The following is a 23,091-nucleotide window of genomic DNA, read 5'->3' as shown; positions in this document are numbered from 1 at the left end:
CTGAAATTTTTTCTTGCATCCGAGACACTTGTTCTTCGTGGCAAAATAACAAATACCAAATAATATACACACATACATATAACATATAACATAAGACATCCATCAGACATATAATAATGTGCTATAGGCGCAAATGCCTCAAAGTGGCTGCAGTGCCTCCATATCCTTACACAACAATAATAATAACAACAATTCAGTGCCCTGACTGGTCCAACTGATTCAACATTTTAACCGACTGAGGAATAAAGGAGTTCCTCAGTCTATTTAGAGACACCAGGTTACTGTGAGTAAATGGTTTTGGCAGGAGATCAAGTATTTTCATCTACCATTTTCATCAGTGGTGTCATTTTTATGGGTTACAGGAGGTAATGTGTTTATTGTGTCAGTGTCCTTGTCTGCTTTCTTTTCCTGCACGTGCACTCACGTAAAAAGAAATCTGAGTCAAGGTTTCCGTGGCGCGGTAATCATGTTCCTCCAGCAGAATCCAGCTGTGTTAACCAGATTTCTCTTAATCTCTTAATGTCTGGCTTTTTAATTTACATGCAAATCAGATTACTGCCCACATGTGGCAGAAAAACTCATCACTAAAGTGCATGTATACTGCAGTGTATGTGACTCTGTGTCAGTGTGTGTGTGTGTGTGTGTGTGTGTGTGTGTGTGTGTACCTCAGCCACTCTCTCCAGCAGCGGCTCTAGCCAGTGGTCATTACATTCACAGTGGGAGTCGAGGAAGGTGAGGACTGAAGCTGTGGCAGCGTCGGCGCCTCGAACCCTCGAACGCATCAGACCTGCGGGACACATCAAGTCACGGCGGTCACCGGTCACATCCGTCATTACAGCGGATAATCTGCTTTATTCTGTTTGTGGCAGAGCAAACACTGAGCACACCGGAGGCTTAACACAAACACACCGGCTTTTTGGAGAATTAACTCATCAAATAGGGTTTAATGACTCATTCATCGCACCGATGCATCGATTACAAATTCTGACAGTTCAGCTGAAAGGATCCATTATAAAAGACATAAATCGAAGAAATCGCTCAGCCTTCTGCCTGAACGGATATTAAATACCTCCAATCAAATCATTCATGATTCTTAAAAAAAAAGGGAAAAAAAAAACTTGAAAAAAAACCCCAAACAAAACAAAAACTAGTGTTGACAGAGAATTATGAATTGTAAGTTTTTGGCAATAGTGTTTTTTATTTGTTGTTTTTTCCAGGAAATGTTTAATTTTGCTGTTTGATGTTTTTCCACATCTCAGCAGGAAAAGGATGGCCTCACATGACTGCATGTGTTTATTTAATGGATCTAAAATATCACTAAATTGCCAAATTGGATTGTTCATTTGAATCGTGATTTGCAAACTTAAATCAAATTGAACTTTTGCAAAAACAAACAACATAAAAAACAAAAACGAACCAAAACTGTGTTCTCAAATCACATCAGCAGCTAGTAGCCAGCCAGTCAACCTGAATCTCGGTTCAGCCAAAGAATTACACCCTTAATATGAAACGAGACACCAAAATCACCCCGACGTCCCCGGCAGGTCCTGTCCCCAGTTCAGCGCGACAGAATGAACCCAGAATCGGCCAAAGTAAGAGGTCTGACTTTCTAAGCGGTTCCCAGCTGTAAAATTTTATTATACGGCCTGCGCATTCATAAATCTCAAGCGCAGTAACATTAAAGCTGCAGCAATCAAAACTGCAGAGGGACGATGTAAGTGAGGACAGCTTCGATGCGGCTGACAATGATGAGGAATGAGCACAGAAAACATCAAGGACACGAGCCAATCATGACAAATGAATCCGGCCATTAAATTATGCGCTCGTTCCGCGCGTTTGCCAGCCGAGTGTAAATGGTTCTCACTTAAACTGTCCCTTGGTAATCGTGATAACTGCGGCGCTAACACGACACAGATGTTGCGGCAAGATTTAGATTAGGGTTATTTCATGTGAGCGACATGTTTTCATCCGGCGTGCGGGGGCTTTTGTGGCTTTATGCGCCGTTTCCCACTGGCCGCTGCGCTCGTGAGAACAGAAACCTTTCAGCGGGGAAGCGGCTCTCCCGTCAGTCCAGCGCTCTGTGTTACTTTCAAATCACGAGCTGAGAAACCTTACTAATCTTAATGAAGCAGCAGGTTAAAATACTTGAGCTCCAGTAGAGCGACGTGGACAATCTGCTGAGACGCAAAGGTGATTTTGGTGTCAAATTGTTCGTCCATGTTCCTCTAAGGACGGGAAAAACGTGATTCCTAGACAGAACCAGGTGAATCTGGATCGCAGGGTTTTGTTGTCGGGGGTTTCCGACGCCGACACACATCAGCCGTCATTCATGCCGAATGAACGAGCCCTGCAGTGCCGAGCATGTCAAGGCCAAATTCTCATGAATCAGAAACAACAGTTTTATATGTTAAAAGAGAACAGGATTGGCCCAGATGAGAGACATGTGGTGAAAATAATCCCATTAATCATGTGAGAGCAGAGGAGATCCTGGAACAGCACTGATGTTTTTTTTTTCCTCACACAAAAAAAAAAAAAAAAAAAAAAAAAAAAAAAAAACCTCTTCTTTTCTTCTTCTTACCTTCTCTGCGGTCATTTCTCAACACGCGAACTTTCTCTATCTTCCCCAGCAACGCTCCATCCTCCGCTGGAACACACACACACACACACACACACACACAATTATCTTCCTGAATATTACATTTAAGTGTGTGTCTGTTTTTACTGATGCGTTCATGTGCGTGTGTCTGTGTTCGGGATGCCTCCGGGATTCAGGAGGATTAAATATAATGGTTTTTAATACCTTTTTAAGACAGATTTAAAATCTTTTTCTTACACGAAATCAGCATTTCAGATGAGTGTAAAGGTCCTGTGTTTGTAATCGAATACACGGGAAACACTTTGGTAGGATATTCACTGGATGACTCCATGAAAAAGTTTTTTTATCGGTGTTGTAAAAGTCCTTTATGTGGTGTTGTAATAAATCTACCCAACACTTTTTTCCACAGAGCTTCACAGGTAAGTCTAAGGATTTTCTAGGATTTCTCTCTGCTGCTAAGTCTGACAGACAGATAAAGTATAAAGTGGATTAAAGTCAGATTAATGTACATAGAACTACATGGATAAATGAAATTAGACCAAATGTTTCCCGGTGAAATTAACACCTCACAAATTCAAATTTAAGACTATCTAACAACTACTTTATAGCCTGATACGTGCAAAACTGAATTTAGGACTTGTGAAGGCTTTTTACGCACCTGAAGACAACCTGTGTGTGTGTGTGTGTGTGTGTGCGCGTGTGTGTGTTACTCACGATTGTCACTGTAGTCGTCGACCAGGATGATCTCTTTGACCAAGTGGGCGGGGCTTTTCTTCAGAACACTGGACACAGAAAGAGAGAGAGAGAGAGAGAGAGAGAGAGAGAGAGAGAGAGAGAGAGACAGAGAGAGAGAGAGAGAGAGAGAGAGAGAGAGAGTGAACAAAAGGCAGGAGGAAGATGGAGGCTGCGTTCGGATCTTTGAAACACGAAGACGGTCAGACAAGACGTGCCCACCTGACCACCGTCCGCAGCAGAGCGGAGCGAGCCTCGTTGTGGAAAGTGATGACGACGCTGGAGGCCGGCAGCTCCAACTTCCACTGTTTATGTCTGCAACTACACACACACACACACACACACACACACACACACACACACACACACACACACACACACATTGGAAAACATGTTTAAACCACACCAATTTGGAAGAAATGACCAGAAAAAATACAAAAACCACGCAGACAAAAGGAACATGCTTGCTTGCACACGCGCACACACACACACACACACACACACACACACACACACACAGGTATGCACATGAGCAGAGTGTGTGAGCTAAGCTGCTGGAACTGCTCACTAAATGGATTCTGTATACATGAATACAGCAAATAGGATTCAGTGTGCACCGACACAAAGATACACACACTCCAGCACAAGAAGGAGGCAGTCTCCTGCTCTGTCTCTCTCTCTGTCTCTCTCTCTCTCTCTCACACACACACACACACTCACACACACAGACAGACACAGTAATGCTCTGATGAAGCTGTGATTGACAGTGAGTTTTGCAGACCTTAGGGATAAATCCCAAGAGCTTGTGTGTGTGTGTGAGTGTGTGTGTGCATGTGTGTGTGTGTATGTGTGTGTCCAACAGAGACAAATCCTCCCCTGACTTAAAAGTCGGGAACACGGGTGACAGAACACCACAGGGGAGGAGATGAGAGGAGGAGATGAGAAGAGAGGAGAGAAAATTTGATGTTCACCACTGTGGGACAAAGAGCAGATTGCTTGGCTTGGCTTGAGTTTACAGAGGCATTATGGGTACAGACAGATACTCAATGCATGTGGCTTATATGCACAATGAACACACATTGTTAAGTCTATTATTTAAAAAAAAACAAAAACAAAAAAAAACATGAGGGCTTGTCGGGTGGCCCTGCTAAAACGAGACATGCAACATAAAAGCAAATGCAAACAAATGCATGAAAAAATCTAAAACACAATAACTAAGGTGCTACAGGTGCCAAGGAAAGATTACTACATTACAAGAGCGGTGAATATATAATTATTATAGAGAGTGGTCGTGATGTCACATTGCTCAACTGGTCCAAAAAGAAAAGTATAGTTAGATTCTTCAGCGAGTTTCGACCAGCGGAGTCTCTGATGTGATCTGGTGACCCGATCCAGCAGAAACGTCCTCGGGATCTTCTGGAAAGTTTGGAGGAGGACGTCCTGAAGGAGGCGGGGTGGACATTACTGGTTGTAATACTGAACATCCAGGACGTGTACGGTCTACAGTCTTCTACCGTCTCCTGATGTCCCTGTGGCAATTAGGGATGGCGGAAATGGACAATTTTCTTGGTCGACCACCGGGCCTCATTAATCGGTTTATTTCGGTTAACCGAAAATATTATTTGGCTGTCTGTAAAGTTTACAGACAGTCAAGAACGCGACTGTGTCCGTTCTGTACCACGGATCTCCCCTCAATGATATCCTACAAACATTATGTAATTTACGCATGTTGCTCGCCGTGGTGTAGAAGAAATCCCTCTCTCCTCGGGAAAAATATTGTCTCCAGATTCCTCGATGAGTCTGCTTGGTGGTTTTATGACTCTTGCAGACTTGCATGACAAACTTTGTTCAAAACTATACGTCATCACCATAAGCTCGGCTCGTTTCTCCGCTCTGTCTCTACCGAGCTGAGCTCTGTGCGTGATGACGTAATCCAAGCCCGGCAGAGCTTCCCGTCGCCATGGTTACTGTATTAAACTGTTGTATGTGGGTTCATGAGCAACTTCTTAGCTTTCAGGAACACTTGGTATTTACAATATGACATGCGCATTTGTGTCAGCGACGACACGTTCGGCCTTAAAATTAACCGACAAGATTATTCGGTTAAAGTTCAACCGGTCAACAACCGGCGGGGTTGCCAAGTCCGCGTTTTTTTTTCCGCCAAATTGGGCTACTTTTAAGTGTTGCCGCGGGTAACAAATTTTGTCCGCGGGTTGGGCTTGGGCAGTCATGAATAAAGATTCATATTTTGAATGACCAATGTTTATACCCAAATCCTGTCAAACTGACTCTGGGCCAGATCAGCATATAAACTATCCACATATGTTCACCTGCTCCACAGACAAATAATATGCCAATGCTGTGTGAGGCCACTCAGCACATGACCAATCACATCATCAGCACCACTCCAGCTGAAGTAAGGTATCCCATATTATATTTTAAGTTCTGATATACTGTAAATTAAAAAGGTGAAAGAACTGTTTCGGGAAATTGCCTTTAATGTTTATGGTGTTATTTTATAGATAGTGCATTTTGCAATTATAGCAATGCTGTTGGACTTTAAAGCAACATATAGGATTTTTATGGGCATATTTTGAGTTCTGGTATTGGGCTGATTTTTGCAAACAGCCACCGGTTAGCATCCCTATGTGGCATGTCCGTGAAACCCTGATATCAGTCTAATCAGGTGCACTTTGTGATGATTTGTATAGTTTTGTCAAGCTTCAACCAGATTTGAACCACCTATTGTAAACATTTATCTTGGCACAGTGGCTTTTCTTTATTATGACTCTGAGCCTTTTGTGCCATTTACAATATATCCAATACATGAGGTCACGTATCTTTTTTTCAGGTTCACACTGCAGGCCTGTGGTGCCGTGATGTGATTACATATGACACCTGATTGTACTACAGTCTGACATCACTCATTAAAACAACCTGACTGGTTCATGTGGGTTTCACAGAAAATTCACTGGGTGATGACAGCCTGAAGTGTGACCTGACTGGCTCAACCAAATTATATGATCTCCCCTTTTGTCTGGAAAATAACCTGATGATTGTCTCTGGACCGAAACGTTATTATTAAAAAGCTGAAGTCCTCTTGATCCTGTGTTATAAAAAACAAGTTGGCCCTGGCCTGGTGAAACCCCAATTCGCCCTTTGCTGGAAGAGTGGCAACTTCCGCAATCAGTGCTGCTGCATGCTGGGTAAATGACACACTACTACACCATCAACAAGAGGCAGATCCCTGCTGCTGTGGTGGGCTAACGGCTCGAGCTGTCAGGTTAAGTGAAAACATGAGTGAGGCCGGACCACAGCTTTTATGAAACAGCCTTTGAGTCGCAGCGTGTGTGTCGCTGGTGTGTCAGGTAAACCCACTGACAACACCAGCAGCGTTTCACCTCTCTGTGTCCAGCGGATATTCAGTTTTATACTTTCAGCATTTTGAGTTTATGATACAGGCCTGTTTGTTTGTTTCATGGTGAATCAGAGTATTTATTTCCAGGTGGTTCCCATTGCCAAGGCAGCCGCTGTAGCATTCACTGACCAAAGGTACACTATATTGCCAAAAGTATTCGCTCATCTATCCAAATCATTGAATTCAGGTGTTCCAATCACTTCCATGACCACAGGTGTATAAAATCAAGCACCTAGGCATGCAGACTACTTCTACAAACATTTGTGAAAGAATGGGTCGCTCTCAGGAGCTCAGTGAATTCCAGCATGGTGCTGTAATAGTAATGTAATAGGATGCCACCTGTGCAGTAAGTCCAGTTGTGAAACTTCCTCGCTACTAAATATTCCACAATCAACTGTTAGTGGTACTATAACAAAGTAGAAGCGATTGGGAACGACAGCAACTCAGCCACGGAGTGGTAGGCCACATAAAATCACAGAGCGGGGTCAGCGGATGCTGAGACGCATAGTGCGCAGAGGACGCCAACTTTCTGCAGAGTCAACAGCTCCAGACCTCCAAACTTCATGTGATCTTCAGATTAGCTCAAGAGCAGTGCGTAGAGAGCTTCATGGAATGGGTTTCCATGGCCGAGCAGCTGCATCCAAGCCTTACATCACCAAGCACAATGCAAAGCATCGGATGCAGCGGTGTAAAGCACACCGCCACTGGACTCTAGAGCAGTGGACACGTGTTCTCTGGAGTGACGAGTCACGCTTCTCCGTCTGGCAATCTGATGGACAAGTCTGGGTTTGGAGGTTGCCAGGAGAACGGTACTTGTCTGACTGCATTGTGCCAAGTGTAAAGTTTGGTGGAGGGGGGATTATGGTGTGGGGTTGTTTTCCGGACGTTGGGCTCGGCCCCTTAGTTCCAGTGAAAGGAACTCTTAATGCTTCAGCATACAAAGACATTTTGGACAATTTCATGCTCCCAACTTTGTGGGAACAGTTTGGAGATGGCCCTTCCTGTTCCAACACGACTGCGCACCAGTGCACAAAGCAAGGTCCATAAAGACATGGATAAGCGAGTTTGGTGTGGAAGAACTTGACTGGCCTGCACAGAGTCCTGACCTCAACCCGAGAGAACACCTTTGGGATGAATTAGAGCGGAGACTGCGAGCCAGGCCTTCTTGTCCAACATCAGTGTTTGACCTCACAAATGCACTTCTGGAAGAATGGTCAAAAATTCCCATAAACACACTCCTAAACCTTGTGGAAAGCCTTCCTAGAAGAGTTGAAGCTGTTATAGCTGCAAAGGATGGGCCCACATCATATTAAATCCTATGGTTTAAGAATGGGATGTCACTCATGTTCATATGTGTGTGAAGGCAGCCGAGCGAATACTTTTGGCAATATAGTGTATAAGTGTTGCTGAAAACTAGAGGTGAGAAAACATTTTCATCAACTGAAATAAAACTAAAAACAAGGCTTTACAAAATAACGATAACTGACTACAACTATTATTGAGTATTGAGTTTACAAAATTGACTAAAATAAACTAAAATGATAGGGAAAGTGTCTTTAGTTTTCATCTTTGTCATTTTATTAGCTGTGGCAGTTTTATGCTGCAGGTGGCGTCAAAAGACTAAAAGTAACACCAAAACTAATAAAAACAAAACTAAAATGGAGCATTTTCAAAAAAAAAAAAAAAAAAAAAAAAAACGAAACTAGAAGACCTGCCTTACGAACGAATTAAACCTGAACCGAAAACAAAAATTCAAAATGAAATTAAAAAAAAAAAAAAAAAAAAAAAATGAAAAATGAAAAATGCAAAACTATAACAATATTGTCACTGATGTCACAGCATCTGAAGAAGAGTTTGTTTGAATAACTTTATTAAAACCTCCATGATGACTGTCACAGTGTGCGTAGCTGGCCGAAACAACGAAGGGCGAGTTAAAGTTAACACATGAAATGAATTAAAATAATCTGCTGCTAAACTGATTTAAAGATTACTGGAATAGTCTCAGGACAATGTCAACAGTAACCAAAGGCCCACGCCGGTTCAACTCATTCAGTTTATTTTTTTCTGCATTTTAAAAGGCAGACTCAATGCTGGGAACACAGAAGTGGAACAGAAACCAAACCTCCTGCTCAAACACTGGGAGGGGAAAAAAAAAAAAACAGGTTATAACAGAAGGAAAATATGAGAGGAACATGACTAAGAGTCCTCAGTTCTGGAATCCAGAGAGATCGGAAAAAAAAACAAACAAAAAAAAAAAAACATTAATTAAAAGTAAATTAAAAGTAAATTAAACCAATACACCCTGACACAAAGGTCTGTAAGCCGGGCTGAAACACTCAGCTGAGCCACAAAGATTTCCAGAAGCTTCCCCCCGTCTCCGGAGCTGTGTACCCGTCTGTCTGAGTCAACGTGCAGCCAGACAGCAGCCCGAGACAGACAGGACGTGTCTTCAAGTCTGTCAGCAGCAAAAACACGCCGGTGGAAAATTCCCCTGGGACGCTGCAGACAGACAGACAGGCAGACAGAGAGACAGACAGACAGAGAGACAGACAGGTGTGCACGGCAGCCAGATCAACCGAGCTCCGGCACTCACCTGGACGTCAAACTCATCTTTTACCCTTCATGACGTTCAAGGTCGTGTTAGGTGAAACTCAAGGACTCCAGACTGACATGTTTTGGGGGAAAGACTTGGCACAGGTAAAAAACAAAAAAAAAACAAAACAAAAAAAAAACAAGGCATCTCAGAGGCCTCGTGCTTTAGCTGTGACCTTGTCAGGAAAATCCTCGTGAGGCAGTTCATTTTAAAGTGAACACTGCTGCCGGGTCACTGACAAACATCCATCACAGAGTTTTTCACACGATGAGAAGTGCTGGGCGGAGAGCTGGGGGCATGAATTTTAAATTGGAAAAAAAAATAAATAAACAAGTAAGCGCTAACCTGTAATCCACAGAGTTGAACTGGGGTTAACTGGACTTGTTTGCAGCAGCCATGCAGACTCTTTGTGTGACTGGCAGGGGTGTAAAGTTCAACACACCCTCGGTAGAGCAGCTAGACTCTCCTCCTGTGTGGTGGAACGAGCTGCCAAACTCCACTCGATCCGCAGAGCCCCTCTCAGTCTTTAAGAGGAGGCTAAAAACCCTGCTCTTTAGGGAAACACCTGTTCACCTAATGGACTGTGTAACTATATATTTAAAGATTATATTTCCTCCTTCCTCCATGCACTTTTTACACTCTATATATTCCCTCCTTGCACTGCCCTGTAGGACTGCCCTGTAGCTCCTCTGTCCTCTGGACCAGAGCCGGAGGTTTGTGAATTGTAATTGTTGTGACTGTAACCCTCGGTTCGGTTTGTATTAAGGCTCTCAGGTCGCAGTTTCAGTTTCGCTTTGTTTTGCACAACAAGGAGAAAAAAAACACTACCATTTCCAGTGTTCTCAGTATTTTGTCTTATTTGCAAAATTACATTACAATATGAAATCAACAAATGCTCTTTCAAAGTTTACTCAGACAATTCAAAATAACCATGAAAGCACTTTTAGTATACTCTCATACTTTTAGTATACTCTGTCTTCTTTGCACAACAAGGAGAAAAAGACGAGAAAAAGAAAAAGACAAGAATCAGGACGCTCTCTCTCTCTCTGATGGCCTGCAGATTCCACATGCTGAGTCAGTTGGTTGGCTGCTGACGAGGTCTGACTGACTCCAGGCGATCGTCCCGACGAGCGCCGGCGGCCGACCCTCCTGGCCCGGTGCAGCCGACAGAAGAGCCGACTCAGCCTCGCACCCCTCTCTGCCTCTCGGCGGCTTTAAGAAAGCTCTTATTCAAATCAGTTGCATCAAGACGTCCATCCTTTTCACAGTTATTGATTCAAACCCACATCTGGTGCACGGTTTACGCCACTGAACCACTGGCAGCAACGCCGAGGGCTTTGAAGTTCACCGTTCCAGGGGCTTGGCGGTGCATTAAAGTTTAAGGAACACGGGCTGGCAGTTTTTTAGCGCACGCAGGCTGCATACAGATGAGCAGGCACTAAGGAAAATGAGCTTTCAGAGAGTCTTTGTGTAAACTCACTCCTTAATTGGAGTGCCTGGCTGGCTTGAATCAGATCGGTTTCTGTCATCGGTGTCTCTCTCCGGGCTGAATGTTTCTCAGCCGAGGACGAAATGAGAAACCTCTCCTCTGACCTTCACATTCACACTAAAGAAACGGTGGTCATGTGGGGACGGAGGTTATTATCATTAACAAAAACGAGGCGTGAAGAACATTTTCATTGACTGGACAAAAAATCAAAATGATAACTAACTGAAACCGTATTGTGCGTTTACAAATGAACTAAAATTACTGGGAAAAATGTCTTTAGTTTTCTTCTGTGTCAGTTCATTTGGTTGTTTATCTGTTCTAGGTGAGTACATTTTTTTTTTTTTTTTTAAATGGCATAATGTTCTATTGAGCTTTTATTACACAATATTTTGTTCTGACCTTTTTGAATCTCACCCGACAAGTACCCCATATGACACAAAAAGGACTAAAACTGAAAATTAAACTAATAAAAACTGCACTAAAACTAAGCACTGTCAAAAAATAAAAACTAAATTAGCAAACCCTCGTTAAAAACTAATCAAAATTAAACTGAAATTGAAAACAAAAATTCAACACAAAACCAAAATGAAAACTAATTAAAAAGGCAATAATAAAATGATAAACTATAATAACCCTGATGGGGACCCATCAGATATTGGCCAATGACCCATGACCGTAATAAATGTTTCATCACCCCTTTTACAACCAGAGCACACGGCCAATCAACACACACACTTTCAGGCTTTTGTTTTTTTTGTATAATATGCATCTATTCTGCTGCCACATCCTGGTTTCATTTTATTTCATTTTAAAAGACGAGGCTGCCAATGGACTCCATTCTCACACCAATCAGAGAGAGAGAGAGAGAAAAAGCGCAGGATACAACACAAACACACACACACACACACACACACACACACACACACACACACACAGTGACACAAATGCCACATGCGCTCTGACACACATCATAACATCATAACCGTGTGCTGTGCTGGTTAGACGTACATGTGAGCTGAGAATTGCATCTCAAACACTGGAAAAACCAAAGTAACAGCTCGACACGACAATGGGAATAATCTCATTATTACCTAAAATCCGAATGACTCACAATTTTCAAACGATCTGGAACAATTTACAACACCGACATCCGCTTTCTCTCAAATCTGGAGCGCACTAATCACCCATCTGAACCTCGGCACTGACAGACTCTCATAACTTTGTAATTTCATCTTGGGAGCCTCGGCTTGTTTTGTCTGTTTACTGTGATCACATGGACTATTATTATGATTCAACCTCTGATGGCCGCCCCCCCCCCCCCCCCCCCCCCCCCCCCCCCCCCCCCCCCCCCCCCCCCCCACCCCCCCCCCCACACACACACACACACACACACACACACCCAACCCGGTCATTAACTGTTGTTTGTTATCAATTCAGATGTAAGTTATGGCTCTCTCTGTTGTGCTTAATGGGAATCTGGGTTATTATTGTTTGCTTGTGTGTTAGTTTCACTGTCGTATCATGTAAAACTCTCATTTAAAAAAAAGAGGAAAGACGTTCATGTACTTTCTGTGTGTCTGTGAGCATGTTCGGACGGATATGTGTGTGTGTGTGTGTGTGTGCGTGATAATACATACTGGTCATGTCTTGTGTCGGGCACTGCTCTGTCCATGCGCAGTTTGTCGCTCTCGACTTGGTTGAACTTGTTCCTGGCGTAGGGGTCCTGGCCTGGTCGGACCACCGTGGCTCCAACATACAAGTCCTGGTCAAAGTCCTGCCAGCGCACCTTACCTGGAAACACACACACACACACACACACACACACACCAAGTTACTATAGCACTAAAACCAAGCTTTGAAACACCTAACGTGCAGGTTCTGCTCGAGGTCCTGCCGGCGTGTCTCGCTGATGGGAGCCTGGACTCCAACACGGACACGGCTAAACACAAACACATGTTCAATGAAACCGTGAATGAATCACAAAGAAATGGCAATACAGCTTGCTTTTGCCTCTGTAACTCATTTCTGGTTGAAACAGGATGTTTGGGCGGATATTATGTAACAAAGGGCTGTTCCAAAGTGTGGAAGAGCACAACAAAACAAAAAAATACATAACATCAAACTGACACAAATTACACATTTTCCTGAATGAATAAATTACAGCCAACTGTTGCATCCAGTGTTAATAAAAAAGAAACAGGGATTCAGACATCCAGTTTTGGCAATGTTGCACTAACGAGCTGGTGGGCGTGTAAAACCGAATTGTTGCTGCTCATTTCACCTTGACAGTTGCTGAGCTGATAGTTTGTAAATGTTTGAGCAATTTTTTTATGATTGTGATATCAAGAATTAGTTTACAAGTAAGTCAAAAGCCTCAAATAAAAGCCAAAACTAAAGTCCTTTTTGTTTTTTATAAAGATTTTACATTATCAACCAAACACTGTGGTATTGATCAAATGCCAGAAAACAAACCAAAACATGGTTTCAGCAAATACCGGGGAAAAAAAAAAAAAAAAAAAAAAAGGTCTTTGCAGTGAATGGGAATGAATTTAAAATGGGAATATAAAGCAAAGAGAATATAAAGTGTTGGCAGCAGCCTGGCTGATGCAAGAATCCTCCATCGCTGTCAGGGAGGAAACCTCACAGCTTCACGTTCATGCTTGACAAGCCAGTATCACGGCACTGAGAAAATCTGACATGGAATTCATGCTATGTGATAACATGCAGAACAAAATCCAGGAGACAAAGCACAAACACCGGAGGAACAGCAGAGACTCAGCAAACGGCTCTCTGAAGCCGAGCGAGAGCAACAGAGCGCCGTGTTGACACAAAAAAAAAAAAAAATAAATAAATTATCGAGATTCTGTGATAAACATGAAAATACTGGGACGATAAACAGGACTGATTACACATGAGAAGCAGGAATCCACAAGCAGAAAACCATATGCACAGCATCCAAGAAATACACACACACACACACACACACAGATATAAATTACTGTACTGCAATGGATCCCAGCAAATCATGCTGAACGTATTAATTCACTTATTAATTGCAACGTGATCAATGAATTCATGACACATAAAATGCTTACTAGAGGGCACTGAGAATCACAAACAATATCAAATACACACACACACACACACACACACACACACAGAAAGAATGCTGCGTCTGTATGGTTAGATTAGATAGATTATTGCGCACTTAACAGACAAAGTTGTCACGATTAATTTCACAGTTTGTCACTGGCTAAACAGACACACACATGCGCGTGCACACACACACACAGACGCACGTATAACAATGCAGCTAATTAGCTGGGTGCAGCTGTTATGCTAATGACTTGTGTTAAGCATATGGCAGTGTAAGATTACACTATCTCTCAGTATGGATGAGTGTGCATGACAGAGACAGAGACAGAGAGAGAGACGGCGACAAACAGAGGGAGAAAGAAAGAGACAGTGAGTGTGTGTGCACGTATCCACCCTGAGAGTGTGTGTGTGTGTGTGTGTGTGTGTGTGCGTGCGCGTGAGAACACGTCTGGCATGCTAATGGGCTGACGCGTGCGGCGATCTGTCTGTGACTATAATAGTGCCTCCGAGACACTGTGGGATGTGTCAGCGTGTGTGATGTCCTTGCTGATATCTGTGTTTAGTGGCAGCCAGTAATTAATGCAAAATGCAAAATTAATGTTTCAACCGCACACTTCACTACACTTCACAGGTCTGAAGCCAAGTCTCACACACTCTTATTACAGAGACGGACACACAGATACACTGGAGAGGAACTCACGATGCACAGGCTCATGATTACGGTGTGTATCACAACGCATGGCAATTAACTACAGAATTGGCTGAAAATGTATAAATAGAGCTTAAAATACAATTTACAGCATGGCAACTGGGCAAAGTAATGACACATCCAACATAGTATATGATAAATGAGGAGAAAAACTGCCTCAAAACTATTTAATAATGAAAAAAATAAATCCAGAATAGGCACAATGGACAAAAAAGTGTGCTAAAATGGGGATGTCGTAACAGTGTATGGAAATAAAGTGCATAAAGGAAGCAATGGCTACAAGGGGCTAGAGAATTGAGTATTTTTTTTTTTTCTTTTGTACAGTTACAAGACACACACACACACACACACACCCCCACACACAAATCAATGCAGTTCAAATGATGATAACAGAAGTGGAGGCATCACTCTGGCTTTGTGGCCTCTCTGGCCTTTCAGAGAGAGCCTTTATTGTACAGTCTCTCTTTCAAACTTCCTCTTTCCCTGATTATAAATGGCGAATCACTCACGGCAGATTAACTGTCCACTCTCTCTCTCCGCTATTATTCATCCATTTGACATTTTGGAAAACCCCCTGGGGACATCTGAGTAGGTAGGCACACCCATCTAGTGTTGGGAGCCTGTGTGCTGCCAGAGACCCTCTGAGAGAGAGTGAGCGGTGAGCTGTGTGTGTGTGTGTGTGTGTGTGTGTGTGTGTGTGTGTGTGTGTGTGTGTGGGAGATGCTGCGGTGCTGCCGTCGGACGGTGCTGTCTGCACGCTGCCCGAATCGTTGGCTTGCACAATCCTCATTCTCCTCGGGCCCCGCTCATCACTGAGCTGTCTCCACCCACGCGCCTGCTGACTGCTTGCTTTGTTGTTTTGCTGCAACATTGTCTGGAAACCCCCTGGACACTGTCATGTGTTTGCACGGGACGGCGACTGGCAGGCGGGCCTCACCCTCAGTGCTGCACCTTGGGTCCGTCCTGAGCCACGAGACCTCCACCCAGCAGCAGACAGAGGCCGTGACAGCCGAATGTGCACATGCAGAGTGGAAATGGACGATGTGTTCCCTGCAGTCACTCCAGCGCTCCGTGCTAACTCTTGGTCATAGGCAATTTCTGGTTTTTGCATTGGCACTTTCGGTCATCCCGTGGCGGCTGCACTGATTTGCATTTCCATTCCTCGCTTAAGCTACGTGGAGTTGTGCTGACCATCTGCAGAGTAACGAGGCCAAAGTGCACCAAACCTGCCCTCAAGTGGGCTGCGGCGATGTCAGAGGGCTTTGTCATTCATTGGTCAGAAAGAAACTGAAGAGAGCTGCTTATAACCAGGAGGTCGCTATAGCAACACTTATGAAAGTTGTACTGTAGTTGGTAATCTAATGTAAAAAGTTATTTGTTTCAGTGAATCTCTGTTCAATAATATTGTCCATGTGAAACAGCCATTTCAGGGTGGTCTTGTTGATTTTTTTGAAAATAAAAAACTGTCACTCATTCACTCCTCCCTACTCACTCTATAGGGAATTCAATGTAGTGGACTATATAGTGAACTCATTTTTCCTTCGCGATGCATGACGGGATATATTGCCTGGTTAGTGACCATCGGATGTCCACCACATTTTGCAGTGGATTGTGGGATACATCTAGTGGACTATATAGTGAACATCAATAATCACTAAACATTCAGACACCCATACAAAATGGCATAATCGCTATATAGTGCACTATATAGCGATTAAGGAGTGATTTCAGACACAGCCTCAGAGAGGGAAGGAAAAGCTAGTCAACCCTCCCACAGGTGACCCACAGGTGACCCACAGGTGACCGGCGAGGCGTCGCTCGTAGTGAATGACACACCTGCCGAGCGACACCGAGGAGGAGAGCCAGGCCAGCACATGCATGGAAGAAAGGCCAAATGTTGACTGATCAACATAACAATAAGGAGGATTAGATAACCAGACCGGCTGGGAAAATAGGGGTGGGGAAAGCAAATGATTAACATTCTACCTTCACTCAACAATTTGCATGCCTTTAAGCAAGGCACTTAACACCAAACGGTTTGCATGCACACAAGAAACCAGATTATCTGGGTCATGCGTTTCCATGTTTTCCCCGACGCCCCCTACTGTTACCGCCACTGACAGCTGGATGGTAAAAGCAGGCGGCGGCAGATTTGTTTATCATTTCCTTTTATTTTCCAGAGTTAACAATGACGTAAAATGATTCAGCATTCTTTAATGACCCTGTAGTGGTAGTGTGTGTGTGTTTTTTTTTTTTTTTTCATGTCCGTTTCCTTATCCGTCATCTTTTCCTGCACGTGTAAAAAGCCGTTAAGAAATCCAAGTATGAGTTTACCTGTCCCAATGATGGGGTTTCTCCTGCAAAAATCTCCCCATATTTCTCTTAATCCTTTACCCAGATTATGGCATTTTCATTTTAAATGTCAGTTCAGAAAATGGACAGCTGCCATATGTGAGGAATGACCCAAATACTAAAGTGCATGTAAACACGGGGAGTGAATGTGTGAGAGTGTGAAGTAAAGTGTGTGACAGCACTTTTACACCAAGTGTGCGGGTTTTACACAGGATTTTTTTTTTTTTGCCACCAGGGACTACATACATCTCTCATCCCCCCCCTCATACTTTGTCAACACTTCATCTTCCACTCTCTTCGTTTCTGTTGTCTCTGTGTGTGTGTGTGTGTGACACAGAGAGAGAAAGACAGACTGTATGTGTGTGAGTGTAAAAAATGGGTGGTATTTGGTGATATACTGTCACCCCTGGGCTAAGGTCAGCCTGAAGTTGAAACACCCTCACTGCAACAATCAAACCGGTTTCTATTTCAAGTGGCGGATCAGATAAGAGCGTGTGCATTCAGTTTTCACTCAGCTTGTGAAGGACGGTCCGCTGCTTTAAACCAGGCCGGGGGCTGAATGTGAAATATCTGCTGGTCGACAGAAACCATCAGCTGCATGTCCTCCCTCAGCCGGCTCACTGCTGAGACTCTTCTCGACAACAATGTTTCTCCGAGTATGGGTGGGGACACATAGTTGGGTTGTGGGCAGATTGAAATGGATTCCCATATTATTGGAGATAAATTAGTGGCTCAGCAGCTGCAACTTCAAGACTGGAAAAATTTGCCGTTGTATCAGACTGCTGGCGGTATTGCACTGCCACCGCTTTCCCATGCGCTGTAATGGGGGCTCGGTGAAATACGGTGCACGGGTAGAGTTAAAATTGGTTCGACTGGCCTGTGGAGGAGCTTGCAACTCTGGGTTTTGAACTTTGATGTCCACCGCAGTGTAAGCTGACATTTGTATGATGCAAAGAAAAAAAAAAAAACGCATCCACAAAAAAGTATTTCACGCTATAAAGAGCAATCCGCTGAGCACTGACAGCTGTTAAAAATTTTAGAATTGAAACATCTCAGCTTTCAAAACATCGCTGCATGTCTTTTTTCCAATGGGGGTGTGACAGAGGGGTTGTTTCTGCTTGTCACTGTGTGTGTGTGTGTGTGTTCAGTGTGTGTGTGTGCAACAGAAATGTAGCGAGAGCCAGGCAAAAATGGCTCCTCTCCATGAATGAGACAGTGTTAAATTGCCACAATAATACAAGGAAAATAATAGTTATAATCGCATTTATCCCTTCCAATTTCAATCTATTTTTCATCACACAAGTGATTGTAAGTTTATTGTTGTTTCTCAAATCCTGCATTGTATTGTATGTTCGCTTCATGTGCTTTCCAACAAAACACATTAAAAATGGGTTTTGGTGATGAGAAAACTGGTGTAGAGTTCGTGGTGGATCTATGACCGTGGTGTTCAGCTTGTTGCTCTGCTGTTCCCAAGCTTTATGACGGGGATGTATTTGACTTGCCTTATCCTCGGTGCAATCACACGCACTGAGACAGAAACAATGGGATATTGAACTCTCTCCAGACCCACACTGCCCTGGGGGAGATACTGCTCAACATCCTGCTCTTTGCATACGACACAAGATACGCTCGCCTGCTCGGTTTCTAAGCAGCGACACGGCACAAAATAGTAGTTTCTAAAAAAAAAAAAATTTAAAAATGGGGCAATATAGGTCTGTGTCTGTGTGATGGGTGGTGCAGTTTCCTACCTGGTGGGAGAGTCTCCAGACTGTGTGTCTTATCGTCAGAGCTGCGAGCCTGATTTCTACTCGATGAGTCACTGGAGCCCCATTCATCCTGAAAGACACACAGCACACACAATGTGTCAGACAATGCACACACACACGGCTCCACACACCTTCGTACACACAAATGATCCCCGAAACCCAGCAGACAGGAGTCGCATGAATATACAGCAGAGTCAGAGCAGGCAGCAGGCAGGCATGCTGATGCACCCTGTCCGAGAAGAAGATTATATTTATAGCGTTACAGAGCCGCACACAACACCATGCGGTGAAGGGTGCAGGGAAAAATGTGGAAGAGAGGGAAGACACAGACACATCTGAGTTCACATCCATAAAATCCTGACGTCGACGCTTGAATAAAATAAATAAATAAATAAATAAAAATGAGCCCGAGCTGCATCACACTTTCCAAACCAGAAGGAGAAAATCACATTGTGTGAGCAGCAAATCCGGTAAAGCTTAGAAAACCGATGATATTAAAATCTTCACAACAGTATTTTCTTGAAAATTATTTTTGAACCAGAGTCTGACGATGCGACTAACTGAGCGATTTCTCCTAATTTGATATGAGGTTCAGTCAAGTCTGTTCAGGATTGAGGCTTTAATCCAGGGGTTTTTCAACCTTTAGATTCCAATAGATTCAAAGTGGTGAGATTAAATCATTAAATCAAGCTGGTCCTCGTTTTGCTGAGGGCCCCCTGGAAGAACATCGTGTACTCCCAGGGGCCCTTGCTGTGTCTAAGCTGTCTTCTACAACTCCATTCATTCATTCATTCATTCATCCCATACATCAAATTGTCAACTTTCCCTGTCTTTTACTCCTGCGTTCTTTGATTTGCTCGATCTTAACTGTTTATTTATTATTTATTATCTATATATTACATCCTAGGTTAATATACATTCACACTGTTTTTCCGGTGATTCCTTTAAGAGGCCGAATCAAGTCGGTTAGTTCCTGAATCCCAGTACCGGGCGTCGGGTTCTGCCACTTGGTTCTTGGTTCTCGGGGTTTCATGCTAACTCTCCTTATCTATACAATCATGTATATACTTCAGTTCCATCTGTATACTTCATATTCATTCGTATATTTCACATCTCATATCTCTTTTTCTTAGGTTAGCCCTTATTGTATATTTTTAGTTTTAGCCTTTATAGTCTTTATTGTATATATTTAGCTTTTATTCTATTTTATTTAACTTTATTATATGTTTCTACTGTTGCTGCTGGAACACCAGAATTTCCCTGGTTGGGATCAATAAAGTATATCTATCTATCTATCTATCTATCTATCTATCTATCTATCTATCTATCTATCTATCTATCTCATTTGTTCTTTCATTTTGTCACCTGTTCATGTATCATATTGAGCTGATCAGATTGTTTAGATTGCCCATCAGGATGCATCCATGCATGTGACCCTCCGTAATGTAACTGATCGATACACTGAGACGCAGGACAGTTAGTGCAATTCGGTCCCCGTGCAGATGGTTGCCCTTTGATTTAGAAAATCGTTGCTTGACTCTTATTTTCTATCCAGTTCTTGGTGTGCAATCTTCTCCCCTTATCGCCGCGGGTCCTTCTTCAGAACGCTGCATCGATCTGTTGCCTCCACCTCCATAAGGTGACAAATGAGAGAGCGGCAGAAAAGATTACCACGACGGACGGTCGGTGAAAACACTTAATGGCCAATTCATGGAGAAGTGTTTGCTCTGTTGGAAAAAATACAGTATGCTGACACCCTTCGGGACAGTTTGATTCCTCTCTCTTTTTTCGGTATTTTACTCATTTTGGAATGCATTCGTCTTCCTGGGTGATCTTCCCCTTCACGTTTCACTTCGGTCTCAGTCTTCCAGTCTTCCAGTCAGCTACACCCATTTCCACAGTGAGAGGAATGAGTTGTAAAGGTTCAAATCTCACGTCCCAGACTACACAAAAGAAGTTTCAGTGTAAATATGGCAAGGCAGCTGATTGCATACACACACAACCGCCAACGTGTACAACACCACAAAGAATAAAGCTGGCAGGGCACAATTTGTCAGGTTTGTACAAACACGAGGACATTTGTGGAGAGATATGGCCTCACTGGTTTTGGCCTCTGCAATGTGGATTAGCTTGTTGGCCAAACAAGTCAAAAGCTGCACGCGACGGCTCCCTGTGCATGATCTTCTGCGTTTGATATAAAACACGCGACTTTTTGTGCTGTCTTGTGGAGAAGGTTCCCCGTTTCCCTCTTCTTTAAAATCAGGTCTTCCATACCTCTTTGGGCTCACCCATTCCGAGTGAATTCAAAGCGGCAAATAAGACAAATCCTCAGACAGTGAATGAAGCCGAGAGGTAAACCAAAACTGCTTAAGAAACATCCTCTCTAAAATCTTTTCTGACATAAAAATATCCTGAGAAAATAATTGTCATTTAGAACTAGACAGCATTGCCGCAAAGCGCATACCTCTGCCAACATTTTCCAATTATCAAGATTGTGCTGGCTATTCACCAAAAATGTATCATACCCACGGCCACAGCCCGCTTTGAATCGGTGAATCACTTCTTCTTTTCCCATGACCAACATGTCCACAAAATTTCATGCAATTATGTTGCAAACTTTTAGAGATATCCTGCTAACGATCAGACAAGCGAACAAACAGAATGTGGTGAAAACAGCCCCCGTCCACCTCCTCTCGGTGCAGGTAATGATGTAAAACACCATCACATTTAAGCAATAGAGAGGGGAAAAATTCATAAAATGAGCATAAAACTGAAATCACGCTCGACTGTCCTTTAACAGGATTTTAACAGCCATCGCCAGCACTGACACACACAGACACACCCCTACAGAGCAACACAAGGACTGGACGCCGACAAGGTGACTTTACCTCACATGAACCACCAAAGTCAGCCGAGGTCTTTGTCTACCTCTTCATCTCACCGACTCTCTCTCTCTCTCACTTTCTCTCTGTGATCTGATCAAGTTGGTCACATCTTTCTCGTGTGATCAGCCTCCAACACCGTCAGCTGGCTCTCGACACGGCTGGCTGCCTCACACATGCCGCAGTCCCGCTCGGGCCCGCCCGCGCTACAAACGGCAACAACTAGAAACGGTTTTCTGGCTCCCACGAGAGCGGGACTTCCTGAGCGCACCTGTGCTCATGTGCAATCGATACCAGCAGCCGCACAGCTGGACCAACACATCAGGGATCGGTGATGGAGGTGATAATGTCAAACTTCAGAGTCAAGTAGCAGAATCTGATGGGAACAGCTGCTTTGAAGGACTTGAATAAGTGTATGTATTTACAACAGCGGCGACCAGGTACTCACTTGACCTCCATGGCAAATAGAAGGAAAGCTGAGCACAGCTGTATGGACCAATGAGACGACACATTTTTGTGGACCAGGGAACTGATGGAAGGCTATGGAAGGGGGCGTGGCTAAAGAGTAGGGGCTGGGCAAACGGTCACCAATGACAGTGTGTGTGTGTGTGCGTGTGTGTGTCTGTCTTTCTACAAAATATGGCCATGCTACATGAATCCGTCATGTGCCTTTTAGTTACAGGCCCCTCCCACTGCCACGCCCCCTTTTTTGCCAGCTGTCATGAACAGTAAATCAGTAACAGTAAACCAGCTGTCCTCTGGCTCATGGCCAACCTTTCAACCAGGGGCGGATCTAGACAAATATTCATGGGGTGGCAAGAGGGTGGCATGGAGACTTTAAGGGGTGGCAGAAAAATATATGCTGATTTAATACCAAACGATCACATATATCAGTATTTGCTTGGAAAACCCCCAAATGAGGATATTTTAACTCAAAAACATTCTATTATTGTGGTACACGAGTAAAGCATTGAATAGAAAACCAAAAGGTGGCATTAGAAATATTTATTTATTTATTTATTTATTTATCAACCCCTTAAATAGCGGGAGTGTCATCTTTTGGTGCATTTACTTGCACTCAGACATTTGAGTCTCGTAACAGCGAGTTTCCGAACAGCCACAATTAAAAAATAAATAAATAAATTGTCTGAAATTGGGGTGGCAACTAGGGTGGCAAGGCATTTTTCTAGGGTGGCAGCTGCCGCCCCCTAGAACCGCCTATGCTTTCAACAAATAAAAATCTTCTGTGTAAGTCTGTGCATCCATTTGAAAGTTACACACCTTTTTGTGATAGTCCACTCCCGTGGCCATGCTCCCTTTTAGCCAACTGGCACGAACACAAACACACACCTTCACACACACACACACACACACACACACACACACACACACACACACACTGCCAAAGGGTCGGGGGATTTTTGTGGATCGACCGGCCGACCAACCAAGTGAGCGAGC

At 43.5% G+C, this 23,091-nt stretch overlaps 1 protein-coding gene across 2 annotated transcripts in view; it reads right to left on the bottom strand.

Moving 5' to 3' along the window:
- galnt2 (UDP-N-acetyl-alpha-D-galactosamine:polypeptide N-acetylgalactosaminyltransferase 2) overlaps positions 1–23,091 on the bottom strand; it is an 82,258-nt gene that overhangs the window by 19,097 nt on the left and 40,070 nt on the right. For both annotated transcript variants that reach the window (XM_030047240.1, XM_030047248.1), the window contains exons 2-7: positions 18,734–18,821; positions 12,466–12,619; positions 3,551–3,649; positions 3,311–3,378; positions 2,579–2,644; positions 666–787 (exon numbers count right to left, since the gene is read on the bottom strand). In XM_030047240.1, coding sequence (XP_029903100.1) covers positions 666–787; positions 2,579–2,644; positions 3,311–3,378; positions 3,551–3,649; positions 12,466–12,619; positions 18,734–18,821 — 597 coding nt within the window. The remainder of the gene's footprint in view (positions 1–665; positions 788–2,578; positions 2,645–3,310; positions 3,379–3,550; positions 3,650–12,465; positions 12,620–18,733; positions 18,822–23,091) is intronic.

Source organism: Myripristis murdjan, chromosome 3 (assembly GCF_902150065.1).
Source record: "Myripristis murdjan chromosome 3, fMyrMur1.1, whole genome shotgun sequence".
Taxonomy (NCBI): Eukaryota; Metazoa; Chordata; class Actinopteri; order Holocentriformes; family Holocentridae; genus Myripristis; species Myripristis murdjan.
The sequence above is the reverse complement of the archived record's forward strand: the minus strand, read 5'-3'. Positions and strand labels throughout refer to the sequence as shown.